This window comes from Talpa europaea (assembly GCF_964194135.1).
Source record: "Talpa europaea genome assembly, chromosome: 13".
Taxonomy (NCBI): Eukaryota; Metazoa; Chordata; class Mammalia; order Eulipotyphla; family Talpidae; genus Talpa; species Talpa europaea.
Window position 1 is genome coordinate 11,243,116 of NC_140080.1, and position 19,264 is coordinate 11,262,379.

Here is a 19,264-nt window from a genome sequence, read left to right on the forward strand (position 1 = left end):
TTGTACAATATTTTTTTAATAGAAAGAGGATGTGTAGGATAAGGGAAAGAACCAAAAATATCCTTTAAAGCTGCCAGATTTCTGGGTCTCTCCAGTGGTGCAGCAGGTTGAGTGCAGCACTGTGAAGCTGTCCACAGCCTCTGCAGCACGGGTTCGATTCCTGGCCAGCCAGCGAGATTCCCACATGGTACGGCAGACTTCTCCTGTCTCGCCCGCTGCTCCCCTCAGCATTGTATTTCAGACGGTCTGCCTGTTCTGTTCCCCGCTCTGTCTCTGGTGAATCCTCTCACCCTCTTGCACATCTGGCCTGTACCCCACTTCTTGTATAAAAATAAATAAATCTTAAAAAAAAATAAAGCTGCCAGATTTCTGCTTGTCAGAAATCAATGTTTGGGTAAGCAAAAGCATTTGGTTAAAATGGAGGTTTGTCCTATTACTGCAGTTCACTCGCCAATTTGATCTCTTCACATGCCACATCTCCACATCATTCCTTAAGTCAACTGTAAGCATGAAAAAGATAATGGGAGAAGATAACAAAAAGCTATCATATCAACATTTTTACAGTGTGCAAATCACAGTACAAGCCTTACTACCTTTGCAAGGGAGGCCCTAACTTGACCCTCGAATTATGATAAATCCCAGTAGCAAAGCACTGGCTTCCTTTACTGCAGCCTTCAGGAAGAGGTAGAAGTTGTCTTATACAGAATCCCACAGCCCTCTAGGCTTTAGCTTAAATCTTCAGAAACTGCTACAGCTTTATCCCTCTGATAATCACCCAATATGATTCTGTTTCTCTACAAACATGAAATCTATGGCCAAAATTTTGTGAAAATAAGAGGAATCCAGCATGATTCTTAAAATCGCCCATCTAGATACTCACCCATCAAATCCAGTGTTAAAGCCCTTAGGCTTTAGGATCCTACCTATTCCTCAAACTGCTCCTGAAAGGAAGGCTGCCACGTGTGGCCACGGTGCCCTTATCAGGCATCGATCTCTCAGATATTTGAAGATTGTATTTTCTGTGAAGCTTTCATCATATCCAAAATGGGGAAAAATCTTTTCCAACATACTCCCTTTTTAGTGTCTTTAGGCCAGAGTCTTTGGAACACATTTGTGTTCTGGGACTTCCCCTTCTTGTTTTGATTGCCAGACTGTCATTGGAAAATCCTTGGGGTTCAAAGCTGAGTCTTAGGTACAGATTCATTTTCAAAAAGAAGTGACCAGTTTTCTGCTTTATTTATTCATTCATTTTTCACTAATTCTTTCTTTTCTCTGTTTTTTATAATTGGATTCATGAGTATTGTTTTCTCTTGATTATTTTTACATTTTACAAAAATACATAATTATTTGATGAGATAAAGCATGACATCTTGAATTAAAATTAGTTCAAATGCAGTCATCATCACCACCATCACTCTAGATACCTGGACATCGCTACCTGGAATTAGATATTAGATCTCAGGGCCACCCTGGTGGCACAAGGGGTTAAGCACTGCACCATGAAGCAGTCCGCAGCCTCTGCAGCATGAGTTCCATCTCCAGCCGGCCAGGGAGCAACCACATGGAGCAGCAGACCTCTCCTGTCTCGCCCACTGCTCCCCTCAGCAGTGTATTTCAGTCAATCTGCCTGTTCTGTTCCCCACTCTGTCTCTGGTGAATCATTTCACCCCTGCATCTCTGGCCTGTGCCTCAGCTCTTGTATGCATAAATAAATAAATCTTTAAAAAAAAGATATTAGATCTCACTCAGCTATCTGTCACCTGCTACAAGGGAAGAGTGGCTTATTTCTTTTCTTATGGGTTATTGCCCAGAGAGATAGCTGGGTCAGACTAGCTTAAAAGACCCCTTGAACAGTAAGTCTCTGTTGTCTTATATTTTATTAAAATGTTAAGATATGGGCCTCCCCGGTGGCGCAGCGGTTGAACGCTGGGTTGCGAAGCTGCCCGCTGCCTCTGCAGCGCCGGTTCGATCCCCGGCTGCTCCCCAGCCACCGGAGGAGGGTCCCACATGGCGCGCAGACCTCTCCTGCCGCCCGCTGCTCCCCTCAGCAGTGTCTTTGGTCCCTCTGCCTGTTCTGTTCCCCGCTCTGGCTCTGGTGAATTCTCTCACCCTCCCGTGCTTCTGACTGTACCCAGTGCTTGTATAAATAAATAAAATAAATCTTTAAAAAAAAAAAAAAAGAATAAGGTACTTATTTAAAAAAAATTTAAAAAAATGTTAAGATAACAAAAAATAAGATATTAAGGTAATTATGACATAAATTGTGGAATTGAGTACCTACATAGACTGAATGGAACTGAATATTTTCAAGTATAAAGCTGCAATCTCTACACTTTTTATGGTTTTTGTTGATACATATCTGTTTTATCTGGGCTACCAATAAATGTTAACATTTATCTGACCCATTTGCCTGTACTGCAGCCTGTTAGGCTGGAATGAATTCAAGCTACTCTCTTCTCAGCTTTGTAACTGATTGCTAACATAATTCAAAGTGATTTAATCTACTTCCATCCTGAGGCCTTCCTAACTTAAAACTCTCTGACCTTTTGGTACCCTCAAATTCAGTTACATAGAGTATATTCATCAATTTCTATAAAAGAAAGATCTAATTGGCAGTCATCATGTCTTTAAAATACTGTTTTAATATTTTTGTATTACCAGGGAGCTTTATAGATTACTTGCATAGAGATAATTGCGTTTCATCTCATTGTTTGTTTTTGTTTATGGTTTACTTTGCTAAATGCAGTCAAAAGCAAATTCAGGAGTATTTATTTTGAACATTGGTCTAAAATTCTACTAATACATAAATTCTAACACAGACTCCCCTAGTAGAATACAAGTAGGGGGTCACTACCCTCAAATGATGATCCTGCATTGTTTAGGGTGCATTTTCAAGGAGGCAGAAAGGGGCAGAGAGAGTGATTGCTGTTTCCTAAAAAAAAACTTAAAATCTAAGAAATGAAGGCATGTTCTCCAGCTTTCCTGTGAATGAAGTCCTAAAAGAAACTGAAAGTTTTGGAGCTTTAGCATGAATTTGTTTCTCCCCTAAACGGACATTGCTTGTTGCAAGCCCAAATTTGCAGAACCAATCTATAATGTTTAAATCCAAAATCAAGGATTGTGCTGAATAGCTTTGGGCTCCTTAGCTGAGAGAGTAAGGATCCCTTTGACTTCAGAGAGCCTAAAAGGAAATGCTCCAAGAGACAGGTTCAAGTAGGAAAAGGGAGACATCTCTGATTATAAATACTCCATGACTCAATGATTCATTGCAGCATGGAAAGGATTTCACTTTACACAAGCGTTCTGGGCTAGGGTCCACTTATTACAAAACACATGCTCACTGGGGCTTAAAAAACAGCTTCTATTTCATTCCTTTCAAGAAAGCACAGCCTCTAAAAGTATTTCTTGAATTATCTGCATATTAATATGCCTCAGAAGCTGCTGAGTATGTTTGTATGACTTTATAATGCCCAGACTGAAACTCAGTCAATAAGAGTGAAACTCTTTGTCACTATCACAAACAAGGTTTCTTTAAAATGCCCAAATAATTACAGATAAAAGGTATCCATATAGCTCTAACTTAGCTTTAAAAAAAAAAAAAAAAGTGAATTTAGGGTGGATTTATCATAATCTTAAATGAGCATTTTTTCTTTGCTTTAAAGAAAAGTTTATTTGGAAGATCTTGAAATAATACAAACATGTTGCCAATTTCTGTTTTAAGATATTTTTTAGTTGACATTTGGGAGGAAATATTTTGACTATCATCGTGTATTAAACATCATGAAAGTGTCAGAGAGTTCTCTGATTTAACTGTCACCCACTCTGATTTAACTGTCTGGGATGATTTTTCTGTGTGCAGACCATCCAGTGGGATTAGTGAGACTGTGATCTCTGAAACAGAACACCAAAACCATGAGCATCTCACCCAGGAGGGATACATGCAAAGTACCACCCTGCAGATCCGACCAGCCCCACCGAGCCAGTGCAGAGAGTTGTACATCACCCCTGCCCACAGCAGAGCTTCCTTAGCTGAGGACCAAGGAAATCGCCCCGCTTGCTCAGGAAACAAAAAAGAAGAAACGGGCCTGAGCTGCCATGTAGACCCCCACATGCCCGACTCTCAAAGAGGATGCTTAGCGGAGGAGATTCTCTTAAGGGAGAAGGCAGAAGCTGGACAGCTGGGCCCTGTGATCGAGCTCCAGCTGTCCCTTTCACAGGAGAGGCACCAGCGCCCTAGTGTCCCGGTTGTAGCCCTCCTAGGAGCTGAAAAATCTAAGCCTCCTGCCCCAGACCCTGACTTACAACACGATGGAATTGCCCACCTAAATTCAATCCCTGCCCATGAGCCAGAGGACCCTTCTCTGAAGTCCAGCAAGATAATCCAGCTCTCCAGAGGCACAGGGCTGAGAGTCATCCAGGGGAGTGAAGCAGGAGACGCAGGGCAGCCCCACGTGGAAGTGATCCTCGACTGCTCTGACAGGCAGAAGACAGAAGGGTGCAGGCTGCCGGCAGCAAGGGGGTGTGTGGATTCTCCAGTGGAAGGAGGGCAGTCAGAAGCACCTCCTTCTCTGGTATCCTTTGCAGTCTCATCAGAAGGCACTGAGCAGGGAGAAGATCCACGCTCAGAAAGGGATCACAGCAGACCTCACAAGCACAGAGCACGCCACGCACGTAAGTCCTGCCTGGGGTCATTGCAGGGCTGTTGCAAGGGGCCTGGGAGCTTAGGGTGTTTGCTGCTCCCCCTGCATGGATTTTTTTATTCTTGTTCTTAAATAGTTTTCTTATGTCTCTCATTGGTTTTTAAGTAAAATTGTGTTAATGCACAAAGCTGAATTTGTGGAGAACTACAGTTTCTGCATTGGAAGCAACAAGTTTAGACTTTCTAGTTTCTAGTTCTTTGAATTTTCTAGACTGGAATGTCTTTGGTGCCCTTGCTTTTATCCCCCAAAAGGCATAGGAACTGTTCAAAGAAAACATTATTGTCACTGTGCCTTTTGGATTTGTGTCAGAATGTTTGTAATAGTTCATGTTAAAATAGCCCACTAGAGTATCTGGAGTCATGTGGACTCAAGTTTAAATGTCAAAAACGATGGAGTCTGCTGCTGAGAGGTGTCTTTAAAACACAGACTCCACCACTGATATTAAAAGCAGACTCTCGTTTTGAAAAAAGTCATTGTGCAGCCTGATGATGCTTGCAGAAGTGAGTTTGATGGACAAGGGCATGTGGAATACCGAGCAGATACATGATCCTCGCTGTGTTGTAAAGTTTCACTAGACTGCAGAGCTTCATCTACCTTCTAGACACAGAAGTCAGGCTCCCGAGCCATGGGGTAGCCTTTACATGTGTGCAAACATGAAATTCAAGGATTTTATGTCATTTTTTTGACCCAGGGGAGTGATTACACACAGGCAAGTAAGAATGGCAGTTAGGTGTTAGGATTTTTGTTGTTTTCTTTTAAGTTATATACACACAAATTTTGGGATTTCATTTGCAGATGTGAAGGCTGACAGGTAAAGGCATTTATTTGCATGTATGTATGTATGATCCACATCAGTAATGAACTGGATTGTTTAAAGAAGAGTGGTAAATGCTGTATACCTGAAATTTAGAGGATGTTATAAACCCAATGTTACTGCAGTAAAAATATATTTAAGAAAAGGTTGAGCAAAAGAAATATGCCAACCTTGCAGATGTCTTCTACAAAAGAAGGCAGTAAGACCCATCCCCAAGTTGCATGTTAAATCTTCTAACCACTGTTACTCCTTTCAGAGCATATTTTTAGCATAACCATTTGTAGCTTATCAGCAAGTGCTGTTAATCATTCTGTATACTTTAAGCATCTGTATTTGTGTTCATATTTATAGCATATTAAACAAGTGTATAAATGCAGCACTCACATACTTTAGATGTTGGCTGTGAAGCCAGCAACAACTGCAACTGTGACTGTCAATTTCATTGTAAGTTGTATAACACTACTCCAAAAGGAGCAACTTTCAGGAATGACTACCCTTTTTGCTGTTTTTCTCTGAAGATAAAACTTGATCTGTAGCTTTGTTATAAAACTATTTCCTCTGATGATATTTTATTTTTAAAATATCTGTCATTTAAAAAAAATTATCATTAAATCTGATGTTTTTCCCCAATGACAAAAGAGCAATTTTCAATCATAAAATATTCAATTTTCCCCCTGAAATTTCCATTTCATGATGTTGAGGCACTCAGAACTTCTTTTGTGAATCATGCTCATTATCACTAACTATGTAATATAACTAACGGTATACATTACTTTTCCAGCAATTTATTTTCGAAACAATAATAAAAATTTAAATTTATAAATAGGCATTTTTTTGTTACTTTAAAACTATCAAATATAATTTTAAATGACTTAATTTCTGTATCAGTTGTTATTCATAGTTAAAAGGGTAGCTAATGTAATTTTAAAATTTCTCCAAGATTTATGCTTGCTGCAGCTGAAGTAGTTTTGTACTTCCGAAATAGCAACAAATTAACAAATTTATTTAGACTACTTTGTAGCCAAAATTTCTTATATGTGTCCACAGTGATCTAGTTTTCTGAATTATTATAATTATGGGCTAATTGTTATTTATTATTGATTAATTAAATATTGGTTTATCATCAATTGTTATTCATTCCATTTTTTAAAATTTGCATTATGTAACTGTGAATGCAGGTTGTGGGGGCGTCAGAGTAGTGATACCTGATGAGAGAATCCTAAAAGAATAAATTATTATTTTAAAAATAAAAATGTTTGGAAACAGCTTTATATTGACATTTAATTTTTAAATACGGAAACCCAAGATTTGTTTTTCAGAAAATATTGTCCTTAAGTTATTTCCTTTTTAATTTTTAATTATATCCTATTAATTGATACTTACTAACCAGTTTTTAACTGTTAAAGTCTAAGGATCCTATCAGAAACAAATTATGAAACATATATTCCAATGAACATGTATAAAAATGTTTGCATGAGCATTACATCTTCAAATGAAACAGAAATATGTGTGTATATATCATTGTAGAAGTGTAAATCTAAAAAAGAGGCTGAAATGAGATGGATCCCTTCAAAATTCAGCAGCCAATTGAAAAACATGCTTTTCCATATTAATCCCCACCCCCTTCCAAAGAGTCCCTTTCTAGGTTGCTGTGGAGTCTTCCTTGAATACTTCAATTCAGTTTTTGTGCTTTCCCTAGGGCTCAGGAGGAGTGAAAGCCTATCAGAGAAGCAGGTGAAAGAAGCAAAATCTAAATGCAAAAGCATTGCCCTCCTTCTAACAGATGCCCCCAATCCCAACTCCAAGGGGGTGTTGATGTTTAAGAAGCGCCGGAAGAGGGCCAAGAAGTACACCCTCATCAGCTACGGGACTGGCGAGCTTGAGCGAGAGGCAGACGAACAGGAGGAGGAAGGCGACAGGGAGGACACAAGTGAAGCAGCATTTCTTGGCGCCAGCGAATCTGAGGTGGATGAAGAGTTACTGTCTGACATTGACGACACGACCCAAGCTGTGAACTTCGACTGGGATTCTGGACTAGTGGACATTGAAAAGAAAACGAACAGAGGCGACAAGATGGAGATGTTGCCAGACACCACAGGCAAAGGGGCCCTCATGTTTGCCAAGAGGAGGGAGAGGATGGATCAGATCACCGCCCAAAAAGAGGAGGAAAGTGTGGGTGGAATTTCAGGCAGAGAACCGGACGCTGCCCATACAGATGGCCTGAGTACCCTGACGTCTTACCAGAGGAAGGAACAAGAGTCTGTGAGTATGCAGAGCTCTGTGAACAGAAGCTACATGCACATGAACCAGGGCCTGGGTCACCTGCCCCAACAGAACGGCTTCAGTGGGATGTCTGAGACAGCAGAAGCCCAGCGGATGACCCCTATGAACAGAACGGCCAAGCCCTTCCCCGGGTCTGTGAACCAGCCAGCAGCCCCCTTCTCCCCAACCCGCAGTGTGACAAGTCCCACGGCAGACTTTCCTGCGCCTCCGCCATACTCTGCGGTCACCCCTCCACCCGAAGCCTTCTCCAGAGCAGTGCCGAGTCCCATTGCAGGCCCAGCCCTGCCGCCCCCCTGGCCCCAGCCTGCCCCATGGTCCCAGCCAGCCTTTTACGATTCATCTGAACGCATAGCTTCCCGGGACGAAAGGATCGCGGTTCCAGCAAAAAAAACAGGAATCTTGCAGGAGGCCAAAAGAAGAAGCACGACGAAACCCATGTTCACCTTTAAAGAGCCCAAAGTGAGCCCCAATCCTGAACTCTTGTCACTTCTTCAAAATTCAGAAGGCAAACGCAGCACCGGAGCTGGAGGCGATTCCGGTCCTGAAGAGGACTACCTCAGTTTGGGAGCTGAGGCTTGCAATTTTATGCAGAGTGCCTCCGCTAAACAAAAGACCCCACCTCCTGTCGCTCCGAAACCTGCCATCAAGTCTTCCTCCCAGCCGGTCACTCCAGTTTCTCCAGCCTGGTCGCCAGGGGTGGCTCCCACCCAGCCGCCTGCCTTCCCCACGCCCACCCTTTCCCAGGGCGTCGTGGTCTCCTCCATCAAGGTAGCCCAGCCTTCTTACCCTGCTCGGCCCGCCAGTGTCCAGAACGTGGCTGGTCCCTTCAAAGGACCGCAGGTGGCAGTAGCCAGTCAGAATTACTTACCCAAGCCGAACCCTCCCGCAACCATAGTAAACACTGCACACGCCAATGCGGCGGGACCATCCACGGAGCTTCCAGGAATGAGTGGGAGGGGAGCCCAGCTCTTTGCGAAAAGGCAGTCGAGGATGGAGAAATACGTGGTAGATTCAGAAACGGTACAGGCGCACGCCGCTCGCTCCCAGTCTCCCACTCCATCTCTCCCTGCGAGTTGGAAGTACTCCTCCAATGTCCGAGCTCCGCCTCCTATCGCCTACAATCCCATCCACTCCCCCTCCTACCCACTGGCCGCCATCAAGTCTCAGCCCTCGGCCCCACAGGCCTCCAAAACGAGCAAGAAGAAGGGCAAGAAACCCCTCAATGCTTTGGACGTCATGAAGCACCAGCCTTATCAGCTCAATGCGTCCTTGTTTACTTTCCAGCCTCCAGATGCAAAGGATAGCCTCCCCCAAAAGGCGTCAGTCAAGGTCAATTCAGTGCCAGCCATGAAACAAGCTCTCCCTCCCCGGGCAGTGAGTGCTGGCTCGCCCATCAACGCGCAGGCCTCCTCCGTATACTCCGTCCCAGCCTATAGTTCTCAGCCTGCCTTCTATGCAGAGGCCACCTCCCCAGTCAGCGCATCCCCGGTGCCAGCGGCCCTTTCCACCCCTCCAAAGCAAGAATCAGCCTCAACATCCTATTTTGTGGCACCCAGGCCGAAGTTCTCAGCCAAGAAAAGTGGTGTCACAGTTCAGGTGTGGAAACCATCTGTTGTGCAAGAGTAATCTGGTAGCTGAGGCCGTGTCCATTTTGCTTGAAACAAATTGTTTGCAGTGGTACTTGAGTCCCTCAGAATGCCTAGCAAGTCCTCAACTTACTTAATTTCACATGTCACCTTCCAATCTGGGTCCAAGAAGCCTATTTATAATGAGTTAAAAATCGAACTCAGATTGATTTTAAGTCTATTTATCTCCTTTGCACACTAAAAAAATCTGGGAGCATCCCAAATAGACATGTGCCCTTCTGTTAAGTAAGCAGGATACTTAGGATTTATTTGTTAGCCATGAGAAAGATTGATGGGTGTTGTCAAACATCGGGACACAGCCTGCCTTTATGTCACACAACTGCTGTGCTTCCATGGTGAAAAGGCTCAAGTGTAGTGAGAATATAACTTGAGATAACTGAGATTTCCTTTTTAAGTAGTGCTTTATCTCTATTATATTAAGGGATAAGAAATTTATTGAGGACAGGTCAACTCTGCTCTGGCCACCTCAGCCACCTGCTTGATATCCTGGAGAAGCTACCATGGGGATTGTTTTAATGTACATAGTTTAGTGAGGGGGTAAGAAGAAGAAAGGATGTAATAATTACTGTGCACTTATTGGGTATTAGCTTCCTTGCCAGATATTCTACATATATTAACTCACTTCAGAAGACATCATTAAAATAAACAGGAGAGGACAAGAAGATAATTATCCTTTGTGATTGATTTCCATCCTCCCTCCCCAGTTACTGAGAAACTATTCGAGAACATCCAGTTGCCCATGAAAGCACAAGTTTTCCTTGGCTGAGGCAAGTGGTAGAGTCGAGTATAATGGGGTCACATATAGAAAGGTGAGCAGGTTGCAGACAAAGGTACCTGTGACTATTGCTTTCCTTTGGGAAACCACATGCTTGAGGCATGAAGGTTGGCAATAAAAGGGGTGGATTGTGAAGCAGAAGGAACCCCCTGTGTGTGGGGAAGTTGTAGGATGAGAACACACAATGACTAGAGTCATTTCTGAGTGACTGCACAGATTTTTTTCTTGTGTTTTGCTTTTTGCTTATCCCCACTGTTCCTTGCAATTCTAGTCTCGCACCTTTGCTTTATTATTTATATTTGATGGACCAGGAGGAGTCAGGCAAGGTTACCTTGTAAATTTGGATTGGCCACAAACCATGCCGTCATCCAGCTGGCTATGAAGTTATTAATGGCATTGACAGTGAACCTGAAGACCTTTCTTATAGCTATTTTAAGTCTGAGTCTGACCAACCATGGAAAGTATTCAACGTGAATGAATGTAGAGAACCACAAAGAATCCTTGACAGCTCCAAGGAAAACCACCTACTCAATGCAGGAGATACTTAGAGACCTCTCATAAAGCTTGTCTGATTTGAAAACACATGGTACCATTTTAATTCTCTGGAAGTATCTGTATTCCTGTTCTTTTTCTGCTGTCACTGTCAACCTACTATATTTTTCGCTATCCTATTAAAATACTACTTTCTTCTTTATCTGTTCAATGTATGTATTTTTTTTTAATCTTCTTTGTGTGAACTCTTCAGACTATGTCATTTCTGATATTTCTCTTATATCACCCCCAGAACATCTGAAATTCCTTTTTGGGTGAGCATGTTCATGTCTCCATAAAACTCAAAACCTAGGTATTTCTAAAGCTAATGCACAAGAGGAAAATTAAGTCATCTACGGAACAATGGGGCCGATTCTTCTGCTTTTTCTCTAGAAAATCTTCCACGCCTTTGGTTGTGGTTTACCTAGAAGTTAAAACCACAGGATGCAGCTGGGCCTCTTATTTGCCTTTTTAGGAAATCAATTAGGAGATTAATACAGGATAAAGGAAAAAGCAATCTATCCATTATATAACACTATTGTGTGCCCTGCTTGTTCCCTGAAGAGGAAGTCCGTCGAAGGCTGTGTATTTTGCATTCTTTTCTATTAGAACAACCAAACAAGTCTTTTTAAGGTGAAGCAGGAAAGGAGATCACTTTTATGAGTTTGCATTCTTAACATAGCATTTAAAGAACGGCATGATTTAGAGGAAAGAGAACGGAATGCACGGTAGTGAATTTGAGATCATCAGTTCAAAAAGTAGCCCAGGATTGTCATAACCCAGAAGTGTTCCCAGTTGTCCTGTGGTCTGTGGCATGTAGGAATGAGAAGTGTGTTTGGTCCACTTCCTGTTTGACAGGTGGCAAGCTGAGCAGGGCCACTGTTTGGAGTGGATGACTAAAGACATAACAACTACCACAACTGGGACTGTCAGGGGATTCCCCCAAAACCAGACATGGAGTCAGAGCTTCCATGACTTGGACTGGGAACTGGTAGTATGTGTCTCACCTTGACCCACAAGGCACCCAGTTGCCTCCCTTGGCCTTGCCTGCCGAATAAGCCATGTAAGGTTTGTGCACCACTTTCTGGTAGGAGCCATGGAAATGATATCAGCATGGGGGGTGGGGCACTTAGAATTCATGACCTCGACTTCACTCCCTCTGGGTGCCATTGAGCTCTGGGTATTGCTGGCTTCGCCATGTGGCAGATGTGGGGCTGGCTGGCTGGTTGGCTGCTTGTGGGGTTAGAAGTGGCAGTTTTTGTTTGGTTTTTAGTCCTTTGCCTTTTCCCTTGTTCTTTATTAGCTTATTATCTAAGTCAGGTGCTCGTTGTCTTCACAATAGCAGCAGCCTTTTACTGGGTGCCAGTGTTGAGTTAGCTGCCTTCTGTAGATGAGCCCCAGCAGTCTGCTGCATGGTCTTCAGGCACTGAATAGAAAATAAGAAGTCGTCGTATTCACTGATTTGCTACAGGTCCTTAGGCAAATTTCTTTCCATGAGTTTCCCCTCAATAATATCTCCAACCTCTCTCCCTGACAGGAATGTTGTGCTACAGTGAGTATGCACATAGAGATTCTAGGAAGAGAGGTGCTGTGTGGATAGAAACAGCATATTCCTCTCAGTCCTATAGGAGGAAGGACTGAGTCACAGAACTGGTAAGATTGGGAATCAGAATATTGTCACATTTATCTTAGAGCATTTACAGTTTTATTTCTAATGTTTCAAAAATAGACACATTCTGTTGTAAGAAGGAAAACATGCTTTCTTCATCCTGACTTGCCGTTGATAATATAAGGCAGGCATTTTTTAGGGAGATGTTTTGTGAGACACGCTTGGCTGACCAGCCTGATGAGTGTGTATAAATGGTTGAGCAACAACATATATCTAGCATATTAATAATAGCGTGTATCTCATTTAATCATCATAAGAAGCAACTCGTTTTAACTGAGGAAAACTGAAAAATGAGTTACAAATAGTTCTTTGAAATAAGCCCGTTTTCTTCACTGTTCTGGAGCTGCCAGCTCCTTTCAAGAAGTGGGTTCTGTAGACAGCTTGGTGACATCACTGTCATTGGCAGGAAGTCTAACCTGGCAGCAAGAGACACACCTGAGAAATAGAAAACAAATGATTTGCATCCACAGGGGTATACTAACATGTGGGGCTGTTGTCCTATTTAAAGTTCTGGGTTAAAGAACACACACGGTCATTTTGCTGCCGACTGGCATTTCAAAATCTTGGCTCTATGTCTTTTCTAGTGATGGCTCTTGGAGAAGACGCTTGACAGTGTCTGAGTTTGAATTTAATCTTTTGAACAAAAGCTCCTTGCTGGGTATCATTTCATCCACTTATAAATTAGAGAAGCTTCCAGTACCCACATTCTAAGGGTGAGTTCCTGAAACCTGTTTCTGTTTCATGAGTCACCACTGGCTCAGCAGGAAGAGTATTTGAAGTCGTGGCCATCAAACAGAAGTGATTGTTTTCAGAAAAGCTACACGCTTAGAAGCCTTCCAGAGGGACATGGTGGGCTGTGTTCTTGCTCTGTCCAAAGATCAGAGTCACTGAGTTTGTTTTAAAAAGTGCTATGGGTTCATGAGAAATATTTGTATATTCTAAGAACCCACATGATATTCCCAGAAATGTTGACCCTTGCTGGGTCTCATGTCCCCTTATCACTGGACCCTGGGGGACACAAAGACTCATGTAACACTTCAACACTGCTGAGTTCATCAACAAGTATTCTGGGAAAAGGCAGAATTGAATTCTTCTGTAGACTTTCCCCCAGGGTTGGCTGAGGCCCGAAGCAAACTAGCAAATTCCCATCGGACCTAAACACCCTACAAAACTGCTCAGAGCCTGTCTCTGATCTCCATGATTTTTTTTTTTAAGTGGAGCATCAGACCAATAAAAAATATTCTTTGGGAGGAGCCCAAAACCAAAACTCTCCTTTCCTTGATATTATCAGGTGTAGTCAATTTTTCAGATTTTGACAGATGAGTACATTTCTATGATAGGTGTGTGTATACTACCGTTTGGACTTGGAAATCATAGAACTTACTACTCAAAGGCAATTAATACAGAGAGATTTAATTTAAAAAGTGCTAACTCCTGTCAGACACTTCTCAAATTCCAGATTTTATCGAAGGGCTGCCAGCTAATAAAGTAAATCTCGAGCATGAAGAGAGAAATTTAGGCTTCTATAGGTTCCTATAACTTGAATAATTTTTGGTTGTTGATCCATAAACTTTTAAAGTTTTTTCTTTTTGATTCCAAATGTAAAACTCATGTAAACCTCTTTTTTACATGTTTCTCACAACTATGTGTGTTTAAACTGGTGAAATATACCTTCAAGGTCCCTAATAAAAATAATCACAAGGACCTACTTTCCTGCCTGCTTTCCTTCCTCAGCTTGATAATAATACTCTAAATAATAATAATACTCAGATGTACCAAGGAGGAATCCTGCCATCACAGACCCTACTTCTTGAGCTTCTGTTACTGATTTGTTGGTGGGGGAAAAAATTATCAAAGGCTGTAACTGGCTCTGAGTTGAAAAGAAATACACATACTAGAAAAAGTGTTCTTCAAAGTAACTACCAAAATGCAAAGTGTTTTACTTTTGCTTCAGGAGACATTGTTGAAGTCTGGGGAATCTTTGATACCTTGGTTTGGTGGAATGCTCTGTCCTCAAACCCACCTAGAGGCTGAGTCAGGCGTAAAGGTGGGGATGGAGAAAGCCGTGGCTGCCATTCAGATCACCTGGTGAGACCTGAGACAAGGCAGGCCTGAGAAAAGGGTAGGGCCTGATGTAGTAAGTCTCTGCTCTGTCCACGAACTGTGTTACGTGAGCGCTAACAACAGCAACCAGTGCCTGAACACAAACTTTGCGCCCTCAGTGGTGTCCAGTACCTTTCATAAGTTAGCTCTTTCAATCAGTGATCCTTGTGAGACAGATACCAGTAGCGTTCTCCACAAACAGATAATAGGTAGGGCACAAGAGGCTGAATAACCTGCCCAAGAAGGTACAGCGTGAGGCGGTAGACCCTGGAATCAGTCTGAACACACGCTTTCAGCCAATTACACAGAGATTCCACTTACTCTGTAGGACTGCCTGAGAGGGAAGGTGGTTATTTCCATTTTACAGAGGAGGCAGCGGAAGCCCAGAGAAACTAACCAAGTGTCCAGTGACCACTGCCCTCTGAGGTGCAGGCTAGGGTAGACCTAGCTGTTGGTCTGACATTCCACGCTGGACTCGCCCTAAGACTCCACATAGTATCTCATTAAACCCCTGGGTCCCCCTGCCTGAGACCTAGTCTCTGTGTACCCACCAAAGTGATTCACTGAGGAAGCGAATGTGGCTTTGGCCACATTGTATAACTTTAGGGAGGACCCCACTAGTTTCATAAGATGGCTCATGAAGTCGGAGGCTAATCTATAAGTTGGAAGTGAAAACCAGTCTCTGAGAAAGAAGCATTTATTTTATAAGTAAAACAGATGGACTTGACAGGACAGTGATTTTTATTTTCTTTTTTCATGATGGCTAGGTGATACTCATGGGCCGGGAATGGACAGGAATGTAAAAAAAAAAAAAAATAAAGCAAAACCAGAATCTTCACACAAAATAAAAACTCTCCTTGGCCTTATGCCATTCTGACAGGATATAATTCATGGACCTTTTTTACTGCGCAGTGAATCAGCTTGCAATTTGGCTTGCTGCTAAACCAATAACTTGAAACACTTTAATAAGAATAATTCTAAATAGAATAATGCTGAGCGAAGTACAATTTTTCAGTATTTCAAAAAACTGCTCTCTAAAAAACAGTTGTCACTGGAATTTTAGCATTCTGGAAGTTTCTCCCAGAGGAGGGAGAAACTTCCTCATTCCCTCCTGTTTGAGGCAGCAAACCTTTCCTGCTGCAATGTCCTCAAGGGAAGGTTTCTCCACAGCTATTTCTGTATTTCTGTCAGAGTGTCAGCAGGGACATTTTACACCTTAATGTTTTGGTTTTTGGGTTTTTTTTTTTTCCACTAGGTTTTTTTGTTTTGTTTTCCCTCTTAAACTATGTCTCATTGTTATTTTGAAAGCCTCTCTTGAGGAATCTCTCTAATGGATTCTAAACATGGGTTTGAACATTCCCATCACTAGCTTAAAGGAGAGAGAACATGAAGTTCCAAGTGAACTGTGGAAGCCAGTTGTTATATTTGCAGGGAGTTACGGCCTTAGTGGTAGTACAGCCACTATGAAGGCGACTACTATGAGGGCTTCCTATATGCTAGGTGCTGGGGAAAAGCCTAAGAAAGATTACAAATATTAACTTTTTCGGTCATCACAACATGACTGAAGCATGAAGCAGGTCCTATTATCCTTCCACTTTACAGATGGGAAAACTGAGGTTCCAAAATGTTAAGCAATTTGTCCAAAGTGGTGAGGCCAAGACTGAACAGTCAACTCCAGAACCATTCTTTAATCTCAAAGCCACTTAATCTGATCCCAAGAAGACAAAGGTCACAGTGAAAGAATTGTTCCTCAGAGTGGATAAGCTTAACAACTGTCTCAGAAACAATTCAGAAGTTACCTTAAACCGTACACAAATTAAAGTAAGAAATACTGAAGGACCTTAGTGTTTCACAAGCAAAAGACACTTGTAAATATGTACAAGTGGGGGAAAACTTTTTTTTTTTTCTTCCATTGGCCTATTTGCTTATAACTCAGTGGTAGGGGAAAGATAACATTTTACTCATTACTAATTATGCACAAAAACAAGTGCAAAACGTACTTTCAGCCAACTAGCTGTGCTCATTTTACACCAGGAAAAGGAGTGATGGAAAGTCCTCAAATTTTAGCAACAAATAAAATGGAAAAATGGCCTCCCACATTTTTAATAATTAAAAAAGCCAATCATTTCTTAAATGAAACCCACACATGTCTAGGTGAGTAATGCAGCAAATGCTGAGGGTACACAGTCACATTTTGTGCTGGTGAAGAGTGTGGACTCTGGCTACATTGCCTGCATCTGAATCCCAGGACTGCCTCTTCTGGTGGGACACTTTAGACACAATGCAGCCTCTGTGCCTCAGTCCCCCCAGCTGTGAAATGGAGACAATAAGAGGTGTAACCTCCCAAGTTGTTGTGAAGACTAAATGAGTCAACGTGTGTTGTGTGTACAGAGGAGTATTTGGGATGTGGAAAGCATTCCATGCATTAGCTATTATCACTATTGTAAAGGGCATTCAGAAAACAATAGCTACTATTTCAAGGGGAAAAACACCCACTTAACAAACAGGATTTTTGTGTGCTGTCTGCTGTCAGTCCTAGTTTGAGAAAACTAATGCAACTAAAATAGGAAAATCAGAAGCAGTGTCTGCATAAATCTTATCGTGCCATGAGGAATCTATTCCTAGGAGTCTTTTAGAAATATTTGTTTCTTCTCTAGTATTTAGTATCTTACTGAAGCTTTATATATTCCTCTGCATTTGACTTCATCAAATTTTCTTGTGGATATTGTGTTGGTGGTGGTGTCTCACAAAAATGAGACAGGACTGAAAAAGACTGGCCCTACGATTTAAACAATAACAACAAAAAGGAACCATAGCTTTGAGCTTCTATAAAGAAACTGTGTGTTCAATATGAAATAGATAAGGGTGATAACTGTGTTCAATATGAAATAGATTAGGGTGATATGCTTAACAATCTAAAGAGAACTCTTACTCAGGGGATGTTTATAAATTTAAATATATCCTCCAGTAGAATAGTTGCTGTCTTGAGAAAGGTTTTAATGGGCAGACTGCAGTGTAAAGAGGCCTGCTGCACAGAAAGTAGAGCAGTTGGCACCCCTGTGCCCCAGTCTCCCCCATGCAGCCTGCAGCACTGGGGCTCTGACAGGGCCTGGCTGACCTCTGCAGGCACAGCGGGCAGCTGTCCTCCCTCCTCCCCAGCACTGTCCCAGGACAAAGGGTCAGCAACCTGGCCTTTTTAGAGTAATTGATCCCCTCGCCTGAGAAGCATGATCAGTTTCCAAAAACAGGAAGAGTGAAACCTTGGTCTGAACAGAACAAGCTCCCAGGGCAAGTTGTGAAAATAGTTCTCAGAAGTTGAGTGACTGATGCGGGGTGGGGGAGACATAAAATTCCAGCTACCTTTCATGCTGCCCAGGGAGTTTTCGTGGGTGTTCTGATACTTCTAGAATCCTCCTGAGTCAGAAGCAGAAGTTTTGACTGATCTTAAAGAGGAAAAATGTCAGGTTAAGCTGAGATTCTGAAAATGTTATCTGAGTCCAACATTGCTTTGGTTTTAAATGCAGTTAAATTGATTTAGTTTAGTCTTTCTTTTGTGCCATTTACTTACATTTTTCTTTAAAAAAATAATAAGCAATCATACTTGTTAGTTCTTTCTTTAGTTATATCTCAGATGGATAAAGAAATGATTACAAAACTAAAAATCACTGCTGAATAGGCTAAACTAATATAAATAATAGGCTAAACTAATATAAATTATATAAACTAATATAAATAACATGTCTTACCAATTCTTTCACAATTAGGATTTTTTTAAGTCACACTGGGCCACTGGATTACTTGATAATGCTTATCAAGTGGTGCCAATCATAATTCTTAATATAAACTAAATATGGGCTAAATGGATTGTGAATCCTGCCTTAGTAAATATCCAGTGAAATGTTATGACATCATGGGTGATAGTCTTGAAATAAAGAGCGAAGCCAAATATATCACTTAGAACGTAATGATTTTAATTTTACACTTCAATTCACCAACTAAAAAGGATTTCCTTTATATATAGTGCTTTTGTTTAGCAACAACTTCCTTCATCACCTTCCCACACAGTTTTCCAACAGTGGTTCCCAGGAGCAAATGAAAACCCTGCTTAACCCCACCTTTGGAATTTTGATTTACTAGGTCTGGGTGCAACCCAGGAATTATTTTTGTAATATACACCCTCAGGATTCTGATGCTAAGGCTGTGAACCACACTTTGGAAGAACACTATGCTAACAAACAAAGCACTTAAATCAGCTTTATTTTTTAAAGTCCATGTAGTTTTCCTGTCCACGCAGTCAGCGGCAGCCAGACTTGTAAACTGCACCTGCCTTCCAATGTGCGCTTGCCCCGACCCAAGTGGAATCAACAGGCACTGAAGCCCCATCTTGCCGACTTTTCCCCCAAATGCCCAGCAGAGGGTAGCAAACTCTCTTCTCCGTTAGAAAATGCACAGCAGCCATTCCAAAGCTTGCTGCCTGTAATTTGCTTTGAATGTTTTGTATTTTTTTTTTACTTTTAAATAAAAGAATAAAGAAGCCTTAAACTTTGATATTATCTGACCCCCTGCTTCTAATCAAGACTGAGAATAAATATTTCTAGGAATAGCATGATACAATTTTATCATGTAATGAAGGGAATTATCCATCTTTCCTGGGCTGCTTTTTCTTACCTCTGGGGAAAGGGGTTGTATGACTACCCTTGGCAGTAGGGCTGGAGAAGGTTGTTATCTCCAATGTCCTACTAA

At 41.8% G+C, this 19,264-nt stretch overlaps 1 protein-coding gene across 2 annotated transcripts in view; it reads left to right on the forward strand.

The window, feature by feature from the left end:
* Window positions 1–19,264, forward strand: part of SYNPO2 (synaptopodin 2) — a gene marked incomplete at both ends in the record, with an annotated part of 147,406 nt that overhangs the window by 113,924 nt on the left and 14,218 nt on the right. For both annotated transcript variants that reach the window (XM_084252802.1, XM_084252803.1), the window contains 2 exons: window positions 3,860–4,671; window positions 7,214–9,393. In XM_084252802.1, the coding sequence (XP_084108928.1) occupies window positions 3,860–4,671; window positions 7,214–9,393 (2,992 nt within the window). The remainder of the gene's footprint in view (window positions 1–3,859; window positions 4,672–7,213; window positions 9,394–19,264) is intronic.